At 44.7% G+C, this 19688-nt stretch overlaps 2 protein-coding genes across 3 annotated transcripts in view; one reads left to right on the forward strand and one right to left on the reverse strand.

Annotated features, from left to right (window-relative positions):
* LOC119402132 (steroid hormone receptor ERR1-like) overlaps nt 1–2773 on the reverse strand; it is a 110974-nt gene extending 108201 nt beyond the window's left edge. The window contains 1 exon segment of the mRNA XM_049418510.1: nt 2428–2773. The gene's annotated coding sequence lies outside the window, so the exon portion shown is untranslated.
* Nucleotides 1079–18858, forward strand: LOC119402133 (39S ribosomal protein L23, mitochondrial). 2 transcript variants are annotated; one of them, XM_037669256.2, is made up of 5 exons: nt 1079–1140; nt 11033–11155; nt 14642–14724; nt 16527–16600; nt 18603–18858. In XM_037669256.2, the coding sequence occupies exons 1-5, from the start codon at nt 1094–1096 to the stop codon at nt 18765–18767; spliced, it is 492 nt and encodes a 163-aa protein (XP_037525184.1). In that variant the 5' UTR covers nt 1079–1093; the 3' UTR covers nt 18768–18858. The 2 variants fall into 2 exon arrangements, with proteins under 2 accessions (XP_037525184.1, XP_037525185.1); XM_037669257.2 differs by lacking the exon at nt 1079–1140 and adding an exon at nt 8910–8995.
* The last annotated feature ends 830 nt before the right edge of the window (nt 18859–19688 follow it).

Genomic DNA, 19688 nt, shown 5'->3' on the forward strand with positions numbered 1-19688 from the left:
CTGACTTTGTTGTCTTACACGGCTACAAACGAAAAGTGATCAATAAGTGATCAGAGCAGAAATTGATAACATAAGATCCCGTGCATTGTTCTCAGCAAGTATCCTGTTGTCACGAAGAAAAAAAAAGATAGTCCAGTCATCACACTCGATTAGCCATCCTCCGTCACATGCCAGAATGTGAGTCAACGCGTTATGTGAGAAATGCGCTCAATCGAAAAGCAAATGCTCACACGCGGAACTCACTTGTGACTGGAGCTTCGTGAGATAGTCAGCTCAACATGGCACTTAACACACAAATAAATGTCAAACAGAAAATAAGACAGGACTAAGACAGCACAGAGGTGACTGGAATGGAGCCCCTGCACATGAATAGAATGAAAGCTTAGCACTGACAGCCAAAAGCACTTTTGCAATGGCGTCGATAAGACTGCTTGATACAGTAGAATGTTTTCACAAGCCAAAGCTTGTGAAAACCTGCAGCCACTGCAAAAGCTGAAGCAACAAAACTGCCAGACGGCAATTAATCTCGTGCCAAGGCAACAACGCAGAAGAATAGAGTCGGTGCATGCAAACCGAACATTTTTGCATTAATATCGGAAAAATGCTTTGGAAATGGTAATGTCGTCGGAACCGCTCAACATGACGACGAGTTTCACAACAGACTGCCACGCCGCAAACGCTACGAAGGCCGAAATGTGCGGCGGCTGTGTTTACGGACTACGAATGATGATCGTCCGCGCGCGCATTACAAGGCGCAACGTGTACAGATGTGACACGTAGCGGTTCTTAACAATGACACTTTTCCCTTGAAGGCGGCTTGACAATAGCGCGCTGCTTGTGTCGCCTGTTGCAGAACACTGCAGCAGCACTGCACAAGTCGTCGTGTTTGTTCGTATGAAAGCATTGTTGTTTTTTTTTTCTTTGCACAGCACAGTAGCCGCAGCTGCTGCTACTGCTGGGCAAACATTATTACAATCGATAAAGCGATTATGACAAAACTCGCAGTACCTGTCGGGGCGCCTTGCGTTTGGCAAGTGATAGCGGTTATAATGCGTTATAAATGAGGGAAGAAAAAAAAAAAAGAAATGCTTGGATGTATGTGCTGTACGTGCAAAGCCACGCATGTCGCAATGTGATACGGTAAGAGAATTAAAAGCACCTCTGCACATGTGAAACGAGTGAATTTCGCAAACATTTGACGTCAGCTGAATGTAATAGCGGAACGTTTTGTTTAACTAGTGTACTTTAACGGATGCCTTTGAGGGCCAGGCAAAGCGGCGTGTTAACTTGTCTTTTCGTCCACTTTCTTCACAGTGACATCGTAATTACTGGAATACAGTCATTATCTGTTGGTTTTGATTACTGTTGTGTCAAAAAAAAAAAAAAATACGAGCCTGAAAATTCCCTTCGTTCGTTTGTCAAGAACCAGATGATGCGGCACCTTTTCCATATGCATTATTATGTTTCGATTCTGTCGAATGATTCCTCGACCTGACAACCGCCTCGCGCGCGGATCACGGAGGCGGCGGGCATGCGTAATCGCTCGCGCGAGTGAATATTGCGACATAAAAATAAATATGCAGACGCCGCGCGTTGTGGCGAACCGCGATCATGCGCGAGTAAAAACCGCCGCTCTTTTTTTCTTCTCTTTTTCCGCGTTGCGCTTCGCTCGTACGTTGCGCTTCCGTGTTTACACCAGCGGCGGCGGCGCCGCTCCTTGTATTTCACTTTCGCTCGGTCAGACGACGTTGACAACGCGAAAAAAAAAAAAAAACGCTTCTGAAGCATCGGCGACTCGCTTGGTTCACGGGCAAACGAAAAAATCACCGGCGAGCACGCGATACCTACCAGTGATCGACGATGCCGACCAGTTTTGGACAACGTGCTCGCGCTGGTGGTGCACGCGGCGACTACGGCTGCCGACGTAATCACGTCGGGCTAACGGCTCGGCGCAAAAAAAAAAATGGAAACGCGGTGGTTTTTCGCCTCGGAGATAGCCCGGTTCCGCCACCGGATAAATCGGACCACAAAACGTCGCCAAGATTACGGCGTGGACTACACAACTACTGTCCCGTCGGTGTAGCACTTTCGATCTACGGCTGTGGTGTGCAGACGGTTGGCACGTTCACGGGGCCCCAGGCTAGAAACCGAAGCTGCTCGTGTGCTCAAGAAACCGCCGAGATTCGAAAGCGCAAAAAAAAAAATGGAACGGCATTTTTCAAAAATAAACGCCTCTCTCATACGCCGCACAGCGCTTTTTCGACGCATCTACGGGAAGCTGCACGGGCGCCGCACGAGCAAGCGATCATGTGCGTGCACCCGCGAGAGAAACAAAAAAAGGCTTAGCGCAGATCTCGGCAGGGGGAGAGGCTTCGGAAGGCAGCGCGCGCTCCCGCTTCCCGGCCGTGTTTCTCGCGGACGGCTTACTTTTGAGGGCTCCCGCTGCTTTTGCTGAGGCTCGTCGTCGGCAAAGGTCAAGGGTGGAGAGTGGCGGCGACGGTAGCGGGCTTCTTCGGGCCGAGACGGGACCACGGCGGCGATCGCGGCGTGATCGCCGGAAGCCGACACGCACGGGCACCACCATCCATCCGCACCGGCGAAAGTCTCGGGGAAACGCCAACAGCGCGGCTCGGCAAGCTGCTGGGCCCAGTAACCCACATTCAACGGGCCGGCCCGTTTACACACGCACACACACACACGCGCACACACACCGTAACACCGGATTGCTCGCTCACTCGGCGGTGGGGGGATGCCACCGATGCGCTCCTCCGGCAGCGGCGCTACGGCAGGCACGGAAGCCCGGATGTTGGCGCGAGTACGCATGCGTGCGAGTCTCTCGCTTCTCGGAGTCCCTCCGAATCTCTTTCTTCTGCGCATGCGTGAGATGCGAGGAGGTGCTGAGCACAGTCAGGTACAGCTAAAGTCCCTAGATCTTTAAGAGAAAAAAATCAGGAGACTTTAGCTACAGCCAGTACAGTAAAAAAAATCTCGCCTAGGGATAAAAACAATATAGCACGTGTTTCTAGGTACCAGTAGTACCCAGATGTAGAGACATCTTCAAGGAGCAAACGTGGGAAAAGCCCCCAGATCCTAAGTGGCCCGGATGGACTCTGTCAGAAAAGTGACAGAAAAGACTCGTCGCATGCGTTCGGGGAAAACTGCCGAGCCCCCCTGCCGTGTTAGCGAAGATGCAATTGCAGCTGGTTCACAACAAACTTCGCCTTATTTAAATTTATGTCGGTTACGGCATGTAGAGACATGCAATGAAACTTTGAGGAAGTCAGCTGAACTGCGGTTGACATATTGTTTAGGAAATGCATTTCTTGTCCACTTCATGCACTCATCGAATCTCAGCGAATATCTCTATTGGAAGCGTGGATGAAAAAAATGCATTCCTAGCAGACGCATTTCGATCCTATCAGGTATGCGTAGCCATCTGGCATTCGTTGCAGAAACTAACAAAGTGAACCTCCGAGATCTCCACCTCGACAAAAATAACAGCTTGTCTTCTTTCTTCGCGATGTCAATTAACAGCCATCAAGGAAATTGCTTCCTTCCATTTCTCTAGCGTATTGCAATTTACAGGTCAAGTATAGCTGCGACGCTGGCAGTGATCTGCGTTCTCGCGACCACAAAATGGGTCAGGATTCTGGTTGAATGATCACTAGCTTCTATTTGTTTCAATTGGTATATGTGTATACAGATGAATCTCAGCCATAAAATTCATCATTATCTGCAAAAAATAATAATAATAAATACTAATATGCTCACATCCTCCGAAACTCGTACTATCCAGAACCAGCCATATGACCGTTGTGCCAAAGTTCCATGTGGAAAAAACAGTGATCCATATGGTCAATACCTCCCATTGAAGGGAAGTCATTGTTAGCTCTGCAACTTTGTCTCCCCTCATTGTTATTGGGTTGGTTGTTCTGGAAAGCACAAAAATTTGCATTGTACGAGGGGGTACCCAAAAGGAACTGGACTTGGGCTTTGTTGGGCTGAGCTACCGTACGTATATATAGTATGCAATTCACTCGCTAGGTGAGCATCGTGCCCACCTTTCCTGTTCATCTCATCCGGTGGATTCTCCAAGGATGCTTTTCTGTGGGTACAGTGATTTTTTTCGTGATGACTAATTGATGTGAACAGCCGGCACCTGCGAAATTTTGTTTCATACTCTGGCAAAATGACTCGCCAGACAATCGGAATATTAAACACTGTTTACAAGGACACTTTTATGGGAAAAACATAAGGGTATGTATGAGTGATTTTTGCTCCTTAAAAAGGGGGATATGTCATTTCCTGAGAAACCTTGATAGAGACGTTCGTCAGTTTCACGGCCAGACAAAAATATAAACAAATTTTGTGCACTTGTGCTCGAAGCCAACGACGGACCACTAAAGAGTTTGATAAGTTTTTGAGAGCAGCTTGGAGCTCGGTTAACTGAATTTTAACAGAAGATTTGAGGATGAGAATGGTCATTGAGAAATTCTTGCCTCGAATTTTGACAAACGAGAAAAGAGATGGTTGAGTGAAAAAAGGTCGTGCTTTGAAAGAACAGCTCCGAAATGATCCAGCTGACTTTCACTACAAGCTTGAGGCTCGCAATCAGTCATAGTGCTATTCTTACCACCCGAAACAAAATTTCACATCTGCACACAGTCAAAGCGGCCATTACAAAAACGCCGAGCGCAGAAAACTGCGTTCACGAAAAAAATCACTGTACTCGTAGAAAAGCTTCCTGAGAGAGTCTACCGAATGAAATGAACTCGATAGGCGTGGCACAACGCTCACCTAGCGGGAGGATTGTGCACTGTGGTAGCTCCTCCCAACGTAGCACCAGTGCGGTTACTTTTAAGTATTTCTTCGAATATATAGTTCTCCTCTTCCAGTATATCTATGTCACAAATACACATATCGCATGTCTTGAGTGAGGTCTCTGCCAGCCAACACCCATGCATGTGGTGACTTATCAACAATATTTCACTGGGTCCTCGCTGGCTTAACGGCCAGTGTGCGTAGTTATGTATGTCCATAATGGATGTGAATGCTCTGGACACTTCACCACAAAGACACTTGGTGTATGTGCGTGTTGTGTACCGTGGGCAGACCCAAAAACCATGAAATGTCCACGGGGACATGACTTGCCGACACACATGCTACATAAAATATATGGTATATATGTATTAATCAGTGGATGTTTTGCACATAACAACAGCAATATCGACAAAGCATATCACAACAAATGAACATTTTCTGCTTCATCACATATTATATTTGTCAAGTTTTCTGTATCTTCCAGCGATCCCTTTCATGTGCTTGGCAGACAACACATCAATCAGTCAATTAATACATTTGCAGACCTATCATGCATGCACAAATTTGTGTAGTAAATACATATATATATACATCTTGCTTTTCTGGCACATTTGCACCATTGACATCCCATCTACATCCATTGTGCTAGCCAAACAAATAGACAAGTCATGCATTGTAAACGGCATCATTGTGCTAGAAAAGCAAATCACGTCAACACTTGGCACATGTTGCTTGATTCAGCAAATGCATGCATATTCACAGAAGGCATGTACTATATGCATCAACAAAGAGGAAACAGCTGCCACTGTGTGCTCTGTGGCGGCTGTTGTATGTACACCGTTCACCGGTGTTTGCCACATGTGACAGCCATGCCAGCCCAGCAGGTGAAAGGAGCATAAACTGGACTATAGCCGGACTAGAAGTGTATGTGACATGGACGTCTCCGCCCTCATTTCCGTCTAAGGCCAATAAAGGGCCAGTAGTCGCAGATGGTGCACGTCCCTACAGAATTCCAAACGAGATATGTACCAAAGAGCCACCGTGAATGGCTTTGCTTTGTGCACTTCAGTTAGCCAGTAGGAAAGTGAACAATTACAATGTTAATACTAAAAATGCGCTTGCATGCATTTCTCTCAGGGTTTAGAAGAAAGGCAACTCATTTGCATTGAATTTCAAGCATGATTGGGACAAGCATTGAAACAAATACTCTCACTGCAGCTCGGTTTGTAATTGCATCTGTATAAATTCAACATATGCTCCCGTAAACTCCAGCATTAAGTGCTGCTAAATATCATTATAATGGGGTGGGATACACAATGAATGAAGAAAACGTCACTATATGAGTCTTCATGTATGTAAGTTGCCAGTTACAGCAGTAAAATTTAGTGTGAGTGGGTAGAGAGGCTCTTTAACGAGTACTATACATCCGGCAACATAGCTGGCACGCTGCTACAGATGTATATGACTATTAAAGAATGAGGTGATGTCAGTGAGGCACATGTGAAAGCTGTTCCATATGCAACTCAGCAAGTATGACCAATTTGGCCAGCTGTTGTGCACATGGGCTGAAATATAAGGTGTCAACAGGGCCATATCCAGAAATTTTTTTCGGGAGGTGTTTGTGTGTAGAACGGCTAACTTTGGCAACTAGTGGTTGCTGTGAAGGCGTGCAAGTATTTTAGTGTCGTTCGAAAGGTTAAAACATGCTAAAATTTCTGGGGTTGACCCTCTCACCCCCCCCCCCCTTAGTTACGGCCCTGGGTGTCAAGGATATCAGTGCTGTAAGTTATTGGGCACGGACATGGACTCACAACACGAAGCGCAAAAGTAATGACTGCTTTGCGCTTCATGCTGCTGTGTGTCCACATCCATCCCCAAGTTACAGAGCAAATATATCCAAGTCAATATATCCCCTATTGCAGCACTTCTTATAAGGTGTGCATGCAGTAAAAGGAAGATAACAGACGTAGAAGAGAGACAAACTTTCAATGCAGCTGCGTGGAAAGAGGAAGTAAATCAGAGTGTGCTGCAGAGATGAAATCCTGATACATGTATGGAATCAACAAATTTGGCAGCGCGACTTCGAGATATGAAATGCATTATGAGGTGCTTCGGGTGGATCCCATATATAAAAGCTGCGCGCTATATGGTTTTGATTTAGCAAGTGATAAGCCAGAGTGATGAAGTACGTACATATAGTAGAAACCCACAGAAGGGCATGAAAGGGAAGATGGAACCTTGCGATGAAAAAATCCATAAACAGGGGGTGGGTGCTCGAGCTGACATTTCCACAAGTGGACTTGTCTTGTTCAAGGCTGGAACCAGCCTTGAGGAAGTTCCAGCCTTGACGAAGACAAGTCCACTTGTCGAAACATTGGCTCGAGCACCCACCCCTTGATTACGGATTTTTTTCATACATAGTACAAGTAGCACGTTAGGTAGCCATATCAGTGGGATAACACTATAGAAATATTTGTATGCTAAGATAAATAGTTAGAGTGTGTGGCAGCGAGAGATTTGAAAAACTGGAACAGCTGGATGATTAATGTTAGTGTACAATAGAATAGAACAATTCAGAATAAAAAGTGACCATTTTTTTATTTTTAATTCCTGTGCGAACCTACAAACATGCTTCACTGGGGCACCAATCAACACAGTCAAAGTGTTACACTAAGGTTATGCCCAAGTCTGAAAATATATGAGATGTTTTCTCTACTGCGCTATGTGGACACAGATGCATTGCGCATGGGCAGGAGGTAGTGTATAGATATGAATAAATTATTAGAAGCTATCTACAACTGTCAGATAAGCAGTCATGATAGTTGGCAGATAGAGTGCACAAGTGGGAAATAAAGAATATGGTAGGACAAAACACCATATACTGCTTTATTTGTTCTTGAGATGCTGCACGTGTATAGTGGCGATGCAAATGACAATGAACAGTAAGCATAAAAATGCTGGACAGGTGAAAGATGATTAGGGCATGGCAGCTATAGTGATATATGTAAATGTGTTAACCAAGTATATAACCAATTAAAGCATGCAAATTAACATTGAAGTCCGGATCCAGGCACAGAAAACAAAATGACCAGATGGAGGTTTTACACCAGCTGAAAGATCTCTTAAACTGTGCAAGGGTTATCAGTGGGACTACTTAAGATTAAATTCATTATGGCAAAACAGCGTAGACAGGACTTAATTAGACAGATGAAACGATGCACTGAATATTAATTGATTTTTTATTTCGAGTCATATACAGTGCATGAGGCAGAGGTAGACACCATCTACCTGTGACTCAGCTGTCCAGTGCAGAAAAACCAAGCAGTGGGGTCATACTTGATGCAAACCACAGCACTACTAGCTATACAAATGTGCATATCAGAGTTAAAGTACAAATGGAAACAACAGAAAAAAAATTAAACTGCATAAAAAAATCACCAAAAATGACCTACAAATACTAGTACAGCCATTATAACACCACAAAATCAAAATACAGTTAAAAATGTATTTTTAAACAATGCCATCAACTGCCATCAAATTGCCATCAACTGGTTTATCGCTCACAGCTACAAGAAAACGTCGTGTTAAGTCAGCTGTGCACTCTAATCTTGCACATTTCTTTACCAACAAGGACAATGTGCAACTTTGTGCGAAATAACCAATGTTTGAAAAATAACTAATCCGCTGTAGTCAGCTTCACCTCAGTGCAGCTGAGTTCTGCGACAAAGCATACATGTGGTGTCATATGTGGGCCTCTTACGAAAACGAGTGGTGGTAGTGATTTAGGTGAAGAGAAAGACACTTATTTCTGCACTCCTTGAGGGAGCGCGGCGCAGCGTCTGAAGACGAGAGACGAGTCCAAGCGCTACATTTCTTCCTCACTTCAAGTTCCCCCCAATTCCCCTGCACATTTACTTTACTAGGGAACACTAGGGACGTTCTGGGTACATTAAAGCACTAGCTTTATTGCACAGGGTAGCCATAATAAAATTTCTGTATACCGCTAACATGGGGGCAACGTTTTATGGGATGCGCTACGTAAACGCATTGACTCCGAAACCAGCGCCTACTCGGCCGAAACCAAGATCGCGTTTCTTGCGCATCTGGCAGCAGGTTTCGGTTGGGCTCAGACGCTCAGAGGGCGCTTACTTCGTTCCAAGATGTCGTCCCGCATGTAAGTAACGTGTTTCCTTTCCTGGTCGTAAACATGAACCTGTAACCTTCGATCCAGTCACGCATTGAAGCTAGGCATTTGAAAGCAACGAGAAGACTCTCCGGTCTCACATTAACTTAATTTACCTCCTCCATCGAACGAAAATTGTCTCGAGAAAAAGGACCGCGGTATGCCCTCTCACTCTGCGCACTGCCAGTTCTCACTTTCGAGCCAATGTGAATATCTTCGGCACCTCAATCGAGAGTGATATATACGACACTGATGGAGTACCGGACTCGATCGTTTTGCTCGCTGGAGACTCACACGCAAACTATCCGGCAGCGGTATCAGCATTTGAAACGCCTGCATCGCTGGAGCACGCTTACTGCGCGAAAGCGAAAATGACATTTATGCGGCTTTGCGGCGGCATTTATTAGCTGTACAACTTCGCGCAACGTAGTACCTGCTGTGCTACGTGCTTTCTGTTAGAACTAGCAGGCTCGCGCTGTTAAACTGCATTCGGAATGCCCGGACATCGTTAGCCAAATTTGAGTACTCTAGCGGCAACGTGAAACTAATTAATAAGTGTGTGCGGTGTGTGCACCGTTGTACATTCGAGAAGACAGGTGAGGCTTGTGTGTTGTGTCACACAACACTCAAGAGTGTGTACGTATTTCTGTTCTCCGAAGTGTACATCTTCAAAATACGATATCTAAAAATAGTCACACTATGTTTTGTTAAAAGTGTTACCTTGTGATGTTTGCACTCTGGATCAGCTGTCGAGAGTCATGCCTGTATAAAGTAGAGGGCGAACCGATAATTCTAGGAATTAGTTAAATACCTTTATAACAAAGCACCTGGGACCTGCGGAATTCTTAACAGCAGGCAAGGTACGTTCTTTTAAAAAAGAGAACAAGTCAGTTTGGAACAAATTCTAGAGCTTTGTTTTCAGTACACATAAATTCAAATAGAATTCACGAAATCCTTCACTGCATAGCAGTCACTTAGCTGTAAAGGCGTTGCACTGTGATTGATGCCGAATCGGACAAAAGGCATGGCAGTGAAACGAGTGCATTGCAACTGCAAGAAACAGTGCATTCAGTTCCTCCTTCTATCACACATTCGTTATTTTTCAGTCGTGCATGTCCCGGCATTTGCTTAACGAGTGTAACTGGGCACAAACAAATTATGTGTCAAACGGCGTACATCTGCATACATAACTGGGTTGGCCTGTTGTTTGAGCATTGCACTGTTGAACACATGTATATGTGAGTCAACCTGTGACATTCAACACATTTCAGCTGCATCAGGAAACCTTAACAGTGAACCATTTTGGTAGGCCACACAATGTGCGCATGTACCCGTTGTCATTAACTACATACAGTGAAATGAAAGATAGGCCCACTCAGGTCAGTTGGGGAAAAAAAAAATGAGAAACAATAGAAGGGTTGCTCCATTGTACACCGCTGATCACTTTTTTCTCAGTGCTAACTGAATGGAAGCTTTACTGTAGGGCTAGTAGCATGCACAGGGCGAGCCGTTTTGGCTCTTCTGGAACAGTGCATGTGGTTGGTTGACACGAACTCCAGCCTTCGTTGCGCTGCCCGGAATTGGCGAAGTGGGCTACGGTATGCTTCCATGTGCCTCCCACCATTGGCCTTTCATATAGATAGATGGCTTGCACTGAAATCATTGTGGCTGGCACCTTTGAGTGCTGGCACACTGAGAAGCTGCAAAAACAAGGAATGTGACGGTACGACTGACATGCTTTGCAGCAGGCGACAAATTGACAACAGCGATAGCTGTCAATGAAGAATGATCACTATTGTAAAATGAAGCAATGCATGAGTGATAATATTGTGTACTTGCGTCGGGGAGTCGCAGTTGCCATGTTCGACTACCGTGGTTGTGACGATATGTGACGCCCGTACTGTGTTCACGACATCACTTCAAAACTATCTTTTGTTTATGTGTGCATGAATGTGTCTTTTGTGCTCTGCTTCATCAATATGGCTCACCAATAGTGCATATTAAGTTAATCTATTGTTTGCTCTTCAGTTATCCGCTGTACGTCAAAGGCAATCCGCAGCTGCGGATCTTCCTGCCAAACTTCTGGATGAAGCTGGTGAAGCATGACAAGCCACTCCCTCCCAACGAGGTCAAGTTCATAGTACCTCTCCAGTGAGTACTGTGATTCACTTGTAGCTCCTCTGGGGGCAGTAATCCTGTTGTAACACTTGTAGCTGTTCTAGGTACACTAGAGAGAAAAATTTATGTTAACTTGTATTAGCAAGTTACCCTTTCACTAAACCAGAAACACCACCTTTGCTGCGAGGCAATGCTTGCTGAGCCCGGAAACGCACAATAAGAAAAAGATTGGGGGACGCTTAAGCTTCGCCTTTAAGAGTTGAACGCGGTAGCGATATCCTGCCCCTAGTGCGTACTTATTGTATGTTTTTACTCGAGAAGTTCAGATTGTGCATTACTGCATTGTAATTGGCAAAGTACAAAGTGGTCGCATAGCCGCAGCACGCAAGCTTTGGTGTCTGCCTTCTCTGCCTCCGTCTTGCGGGGTCGCCCTCATTGTCGTGCGCCATTTGACACTGAACAGAATGAGCGCACTAAGGTGTGTACCTTATGTAATGGGTAGCATGCTTTAAACCAGCAGCATTTATGTGCGAAAAACATTTACAAAATTGCGATGCACCCACTACGTGGTCTTAGGGGAATACGTGCAGTAATGTGTGTGTGCCTTTTGTAATGGGTGGCTGGCTTTAAACCATGAAGTTGTTATGATATTCACGTGGTGTGACGCCTGATGGCAATGTACGCTTTTACCACGCAATATTACTGCAGTATTACATCTCGTACTGTGACACCTGTATACAGGACGCTTATGTTTGTGAAACATGAAAGTACTTTCAGTGCAGTTCCAAGCAGAGGCGTGGTTGTGTGGTAGAACACCTGCTTGTCACGCAGACGGACTGGGTTTGATTCTCACTCGGACCCAACATTTTTATTATTTATTTTATTTGCAGCTTTCTTGATTTTTCGGTCACGGACAAGATGATGGTTCTTCACTCACAACCAACGACGCCGACGGTGGAATTTCTGCGAAACGAGCTCTTTAACGCTTTCGCGTTAAAACTGCCGGCACTGCCACACTGAAGTTCTTGCACCAGCTTGCCTTGACATCATAGATTTCAACAGCATCTGCTAGGGCTTACTTAATAATTTATTGGTAAAAAAGTGAATTGCATTATGTGTTAAAGAATGTAAGACGGGTAATGAATTGAGAAACCCATTTCCTTTTTAGACACAACCGTGTGAAGCCAGCAAGTACTAATTAAGTGAAGGAAAACATAGAAGGTATTATTTTATGGTTTTTAATTCAAATGTAGTAATTATGCCAGTGGGAATATAGTATTTCAAAATATGAGGATGCGACCTTGAGAAAACCTAGTGCAAGTAGCTGTAGAATGCTTTTCATCAAACGGCTAGCCTCCTCTATAGTCTCTTGCTGGCTTCAGACATTGAGTCTTTGCAAACCATATTTGTAATGGTACCTGAAGACCACTTCTTCTAAATGTGATGGAAGGGAAATTGACAGCCACCCATTTGCAGCACGAAGCCACAAGGAAATCCATACGGATTGTGGCTTCATGCTACAAAAGGTTGTTGTCGCTTTACCTTTCTTAACCCTTCTGCCACCTTGCAGGATTCCACAGAACCGATTTGCACTATTCTTCTAAACATAGGCGAAGAGTTTTCATTTTACCGGAGGGGGCGGGGGCCCGACCTGCTCTTCCACATTTCTCTCTCACTCTCCCTATATATATATATGTGTATATATATATATATATATATATATATATATATATATATGTATATATATATATATACACAGAGAGAGAGAGAGACAGAAGTCCAACTTCCAAATTAAAGAACTTAATGTAAGTAACTTATAGTCCCTTAGGTGCCCGCGATATCATAATGAAGATATGTAAGTGGAAGACCCTAGATTTATTTTTCAGTTTACACGAAGACATCGATCCACCTCGTAACTCTTGGCTCGAAGCGAAAAAGGTCGTGTAGGCGACCTTTTGCGTTGACTCGTTGACTGCGTCGCGTAAAATCGATTCACGCAATGCGTGGGGTTAGGCTTTATTTGTTAAAACATGCGCCACACAGGAGAGACTAGGCTAATGCTATCACGGGAAGCTTTAATTATATGCCAGTGATTTCAATTCAAGATGGCCAAAAGTAATTTTGAGGTGGTAGCAAATACCATTTGCTACCGCTACACCTTGTGCGAAGCTGCGGTTATGAATCTGGACGAGTAATGGAGTTGCTCATTGGTGGCCGAACTGTTAGTAAAACCCTTTACTGATAAATCAAAACTGCGTACAATCTTATCTCGGCACTTTTATAAGCAGGCATGTCGAGGGGTACCAATATGTAGGCAACCAAGAAATTACCAGTTTTTTTATTGGCGAGTAAGTTTGTGCGAAAGCGTTCACTTATTGCTTTGTATTCTCAGTATCATTTTTGTCTTCTCAAAACCATTCACTACGGGGTTCAAGACAATTAGAGCGCAGCTCTTTGGCGTCCGTTCTTGCGTTGAGCGGCATTGGCGTCGGCGGCGTAACCGATAGCGCGAACGAGGACGAAAGGGAGCGAACGCGGAGTCTGTCGATATCACGAGATACTGGCCTCTAACCTCGCTTTCTTCCTCTGTTGCTCGTGCGCATGCAGGGCTGGCATGTGCACTGCGGCTGGCTTCGCTTGTCGTAACGGGGCTGTGGGTGTTTTGCTTGGTTCGCGACACCTGTAATGCACAGAGTGTACATAGCGTGCGTAGCACTCGAGCGCTGGCAGTTTCTGTGGCAATATGTAACGAATGTTACATTGCTACAACTGCGGATAGTCAAAACTTCAAACACAGCTGGCGTTGCCCAAACACGAGGCTGCGCTCAGCGAATTTGGCAGTATCGTAATCGCCAGTGAATTTTTTAATTTGTCATAACGAACGACGACCACCTAACCGAAACGTGGGAGGCCAAGCTCGCCCTCGAGGAGCTGGAAGACCAGCGACAACTTGTCATCAGGGCCAAGAGGGCAGTTGAAGCCAGAGGGTTCCTGGACTAGGGAGCCCTCCCACCTTAGGGTGATAACGAGCGTTGCTCGGAACACTGTTTCGCAAATAAACGTTTATTTTTCTCTCTCTCTCATAGCTTAAGTCGTCGGTTCAGTTGTTCATCAGCACAATATATTCTGCACGTAAAAATCCGTTTGAGGGGCATTTTTCTTTTGAATGTTTGACTTGTCACTGGCCCATGTGCCGAACTTTAAATGGCTGAAATGAAAAATAAGCGGGCATAAACAGCCTCCTGTGAAATAGCTGCCAGACAGGACGATCCGGTGACCTAAGCCAAGCTTTTAAAAAAATACCCTGGCGGCCGGCGCCAGGGGGGGGGCTCTGCCCCCCCATGAGGCAGTCCGGGGGGGGCCCAAGCCCTCCAGCCCCCCCGTACTCTCCGCCTATGCTTCTAAATGTACATGCAGCTGTCTGGAACTGCCAGTTGTTCATTTTATAACCATTAGACTTATGCGTTCGGCCTTGGATTCTTCACCACAAATCAGCCCACACATGTATAACTCATGCAGGATGACAAAGTACGACGTCAAAAACTACCTGGAGAAGATCTACAATGTGCCTGTGGCAGACGTCAGGACCGCCGTAAAGCAAGGTGAGGCGACGCAGGGTGCTGTGGCAGTGTGGTACAGTGTCCATGAAGACGTGTGCATTGAACGATGCCAGTTCTGTTATTCGTCTTGCAGTAACATTTAATTATTTCACGCGGTGCCGAGAGCGCTGGCAATATGTGCAGTAGAACTCCACTGATACGTGCCTCATTTACACATTTTCTCACGTATAACGTTCCTGGCGTCCCAGCAAAGAATCTGCACAGACACCTGTGTATAAAATCTCCTTCTGAAACGCCGTTCCCATAACGTTCCGGCCTGATGCTTTGTGAACTGTCGCTGCGCTGTAGATGCTGAGGAGGTGCATCAATGAGTTTGGCAATGTGGACTACCACAAGGCCATCCAAGTGCTCGAAAGGGGTCTAGCTCTGGCAGAGATGTGAAAGAAATGCCAGGCTCTTGTAAAGGGCTCCTTTTAAGTCGTAAACGGATGAATACATTTTTCTGCGGATAGAGCTGTGTGCAGTGCGTCTGTTTTATTATTTAGTGGCACTCTTTCCCAATTTAACTGCATGTTCGCGTTATGTGTTTCCTGGCTACTGCGTTTTTCTTTTTTCGCAGTCCCGTGAAAAATGTATCGCGGTGTTCTACTCTATGTTTCTGTTTGCAGCACTGCTTACCACTGGGTGCTGTTGGCAACTGTTGGTTAAATGATGGATAATAGGCAGTTTTAGAATAGCATATGCAGGCTTTACATTTCTCGTGTGCACGTTACTATATTTAAAAAAAAATAATGTGCATAGCCAAGAGGTCAACATAAGGCGCATTCACAGTGGCAACAAACGCAAGCACGAAGCTTATCGTACCCTATTCTAAATCTGCCTTATGTCGGCTAGCACTGGCTAGGGATAATGATGGCTATACGTTGGCTGTGTATTGGCTTACTACTGGCGAATGTTGGCTAGTGTTGCTATATGTTGGATAAATAATCGCTAGTGGAGGCTGCGTGATTGTAAACAATAGGCAATTTCGGCTATCCGTTTTTATGACAGTAGCATTGTCTTCGTTTGTTGTCAATCCAGTGATTGAGCTCTGTACCAGTTTTGCTCACAGCTGCAATGTCTCAGATACATCTCATGCTTCAGCATTAATTTGCCCAGTTCTTGCCATCATGAGAGTGGGAACTGAGGTGCCTGCTGAATAAAGACGTCAAAACAAAAAAAAACTGTGTGTATTTAAAAATGTGTGAAGTCTGTGCACTCCTATGTATCCGTGGAAAACAAACTGAGCTTATTGTGCCGGATCTTTTTCTTGTATGACAAAAAAAAATCCTGAGGTGGTCAAACTATTCCAGAGACCTTCACTACGACTTCTGTCAAAACCACGTGCGCAAATTCAAGAGGGGGAAAGTCTGTAGTTCAATTTTTTCTGTGCAGTTGAAAATACACCCTCTGATATTTTTTATTTTTTTTTGGTAGACAGTCGGCAGGTTGAGAAAAAAAAATTTGTTTACTCTTCATCAGATTTCAGGTCCTTTCGCTGGACTAGTGATCAAAATTCATAGTTGCCACAAATGTTGAGCATTGGGCCAGTTGGCACTGCATTGCATTTTCAATGTTTCCCAGCATGTTTCCCAGCAAGACAAGCACAAACTACTTGTGTTTGTCCTACATGCTGTCCTTGTCCAGTGTGGTAGGGCAAGGCCTGTCCTACGTACGTAGAACAAGGGCGAACTGAATCCTTTATTCCATTTGTCCTTGCCCTATGCACCGGGAAACATCGAATTAAGGATGGCACTTGTGTTCATGCGCCCTGTTGCTTCTTTTTGTCTTCCTTTCTTTTCCAGGTAAAATAAGGAAAGCAGAGGGAAAGACATACCTAGTCAAGGATGATGACTATCGAGTTGCATTCGTAACTCTGGTGAGTTGCATGCAATTTCAGTATATTTAGCTTCTGACTTTACCAGTGGATTTGCACTACTCAAAAGGGCACATGAGTGACAAGACAAATTATGAGATGAAACATCCTTGAACAGGGAGTGTCACTGTAGCTAATTCTGCCTTGAAGAAGACAAGACCGCTTGTCGAAAAGTTGCCTCCAGCAACACCCCTTGTTCAAGGGTTTTTCATCTCTTCAAGCCTCCATGTTCTCCTAAACTTCTACCTTGTTCAGACAAATTATGCTCGCTTGAATATAAGTTAGCACATCTAGAAGCACAGTAGGCTTTCTTTGTTTCACCCTTGATGATGTCATGACAGTTGGGTCAAGAAATATTCTATGAAATGAAATGGATTGTGCTTGAAGCTTATCTGATGTTCAGAGCCTCCCCAAGCCATATGACAGTGGAAGAAGTTGAGTATTGGCTGCCATTGGGTGCATAACACAAATGTATTCCCTGTGGATTGTGAGTGAGTGTGATGATTTCACATGCCTAGTGAAGTACTGTCGTCCAAGCTTAGTCAGGTGAGCTCAAGGGGTGGAGAGGGTGAGGTGACTGAATATTTAGGTGTGGCTTTTGCTTTTTGTGTGTGTTTGTGAGATTTTGTTCATGAAATCTTACCGACAAGATCAAGTCCTGTTTAGGAAACCTAGTTCTCTTTTTTTTTTTACCGCAGAAATGTTGAAACATCAACATAGCGAAATTTCTAAAGTCAACCGAAAATTAATTTTCGAAAATTAACCAAAGTTCCTTGGCGCATGTTCAGTTCACATTCAATGACCGGCTACTGTGCGTGCCATTGCCGTTGTCTTCTGGGCACAGGCCCTGACAGCAGAGAGTTAGATGCCGCATAGACCTGTGTAAGGGCCTCACCGCCATCTGGCAACCAAAAATATAGAAGAAAAAAATTCACGATGGGGTTATGCCCAGTAGATAAATTCAGAATGCATCTCTGCAGGTCATTAGTTTGTGGTTTCCTAGATATGGCATGCGGTGATGTTCAAACCGATTGTGGACAGTTTTAAAATAACAGGAATTTTCAAAACATTGGACGGCGCTGAACATCACCTGGTCCATGAGCATGCTCAGAAACGCAGGTGTTGGCAACAGTTGCTGTGAGAGCGAAGATGAATAGCCAGGTATGCTACAGCATGAGCCAGTGAACGAATAGAGTTGTTACAAAAAAAAAAAGGTAGCATTTGCCTTTGTGATGATGTGTGGGTACGCAGGATTACAACGGATATTATGCTCATGGTCGGTAAAGGATCAGACCATGGTGGTTGGTCGTGTGAGGACTGACCCCACCGTTGAGATCGTGAAAACAAAGTGCGGCCCTTACACGCGTCTATGCATTACTTCAAAACGAAAACTGAACAGTAGTACAATGCAGTCGTAAAAGTTCCTAGGCGCTGTGGTTCATGGAGCAGCTGTAGTCCTGCATTTTGTGTGCACACAGCCTCTAATGAAACATTTTAGCCCATGGCTGTTTCTGCAACCTACACTGTCGTCCACTGAATTGGTAGTAGCATCTTGCATCGATAGAGCAGAAATTCACATCTGAAGTTGATTGAAGCTTTATTGGGTGAACTAGTGCCCAGTAAAAGAAGCAACATTCAATGTTCAGCAAAAGCGGCAAGCACAGATGTCGGTTGTGTGTAATCCAATCGTCGGCGAAACGCGCCATCTTTTATCCATCAATGATAGAAAATTCCAGCTTTATTGCTGGAGTTCGCATAAGCGCCAGAATAAACTCGGCTACTCGTGTTGTGTATGCAATCTTATCAGAATAGTCTAAAATAATTTAGAAGTTTCTCATACACAGTGGCACGGCCTGCGCCGAGCAGTGGTAACAGGTTTTGTGGGTGAAACGTCAAAAATAAAGAAATAAGCGCACATGGCAATATCATACTAAAAGAAGAGGTCAAGTTTTCTAGTGAAAAATCCCTGTAACTCTTCTCCTCTTCTTTTTTGCCCACTGCGCAGCCCAAGGGCGAGACGTTCACCTTCCCAGATCTCTTCAGCAAACCGGTGAATGTTGAAAAGGAGAAGGCCATCACAAAGCAAATGGAACAGGCTGAAGATTTGAAGAAGCTGTACATCCGCAAGGACCCGCACAGGGAGGGCCTGCCCAACTGGTTCGGCCTCTGACCACGGACTGTGTTTCGGTCGTTATGGTGCTGAACAGTCGAGTTGTACTATAGAAGTTTTTAGAATATATTCTTTTGTTGAAACTTGCGCATCTTTGGTGACCTTTGTTTAATACCATTAGCTGCGTACTGGTCATGGGGGCCTGCTTCATTTCCAAAGAATGGGAGCGAATTTGGGGAGTCTTTCTGTCAAACAAAGGTAATCATCGTCCATTTCACGTGCCTTTACTTGTATTATGGCCCCGCATATGGTACTTCCATGTCGCGCATGGTGTGTATATTATCTGCTTGACACAATAATAATGAGAACTAACAAACATTAATGCCAGTGAAAGTATAGGGGATGTTATTTGTAGTAATTAGGATATAAATGTGAAGTGGACGTAAAGATAACTTTACTTTCCTCTTTAATTTCTTCACATTTATATCCTAATTACTACAAATAACATCCCCTAGACTTTCCTTCCCCTAGACTGCATAACATCCCCTAGACTGCATTATATTGTCTGTTAGTTCTCATTAATATTGTGTCTAACAAAGAAAAAAATTAGCCCTTAAACCCTCATCTTCTTTCCTTCATTCTGCTTGACACGGCATTCCTGAGAGAAAAGTGGCAAGTTTTCAATAGAGATAATATAGGCAAGCCAGATGACTATTAATCTTGTTTGACGGAAAGATGCCAAAGTTATGCCTTTCCTTAAAGGGCCCCTGACAGCCGATTTCTTGTTTGTGACATTTATGTTGTAATAAGTAGGTCTATGTCTTGTAATCACGGAATGACACCGTAAATCCTCCAACGTGATGTCTAAATAATCCTAGCAGCGTTAATTGCGGTCATTTTTAGTGTAGGTTCAAAACGCGCGCCGAAAGAGGATAAGAAACTAGCGCCGCGCCGCGGCGGTCGCGCCTCGGGGCACGCGTG

The sequence above is a fragment of the Rhipicephalus sanguineus genome, chromosome 8 (assembly GCF_013339695.2).
Source record: "Rhipicephalus sanguineus isolate Rsan-2018 chromosome 8, BIME_Rsan_1.4, whole genome shotgun sequence".
NCBI classification, from domain to species: domain Eukaryota; kingdom Metazoa; phylum Arthropoda; class Arachnida; order Ixodida; family Ixodidae; genus Rhipicephalus; species Rhipicephalus sanguineus.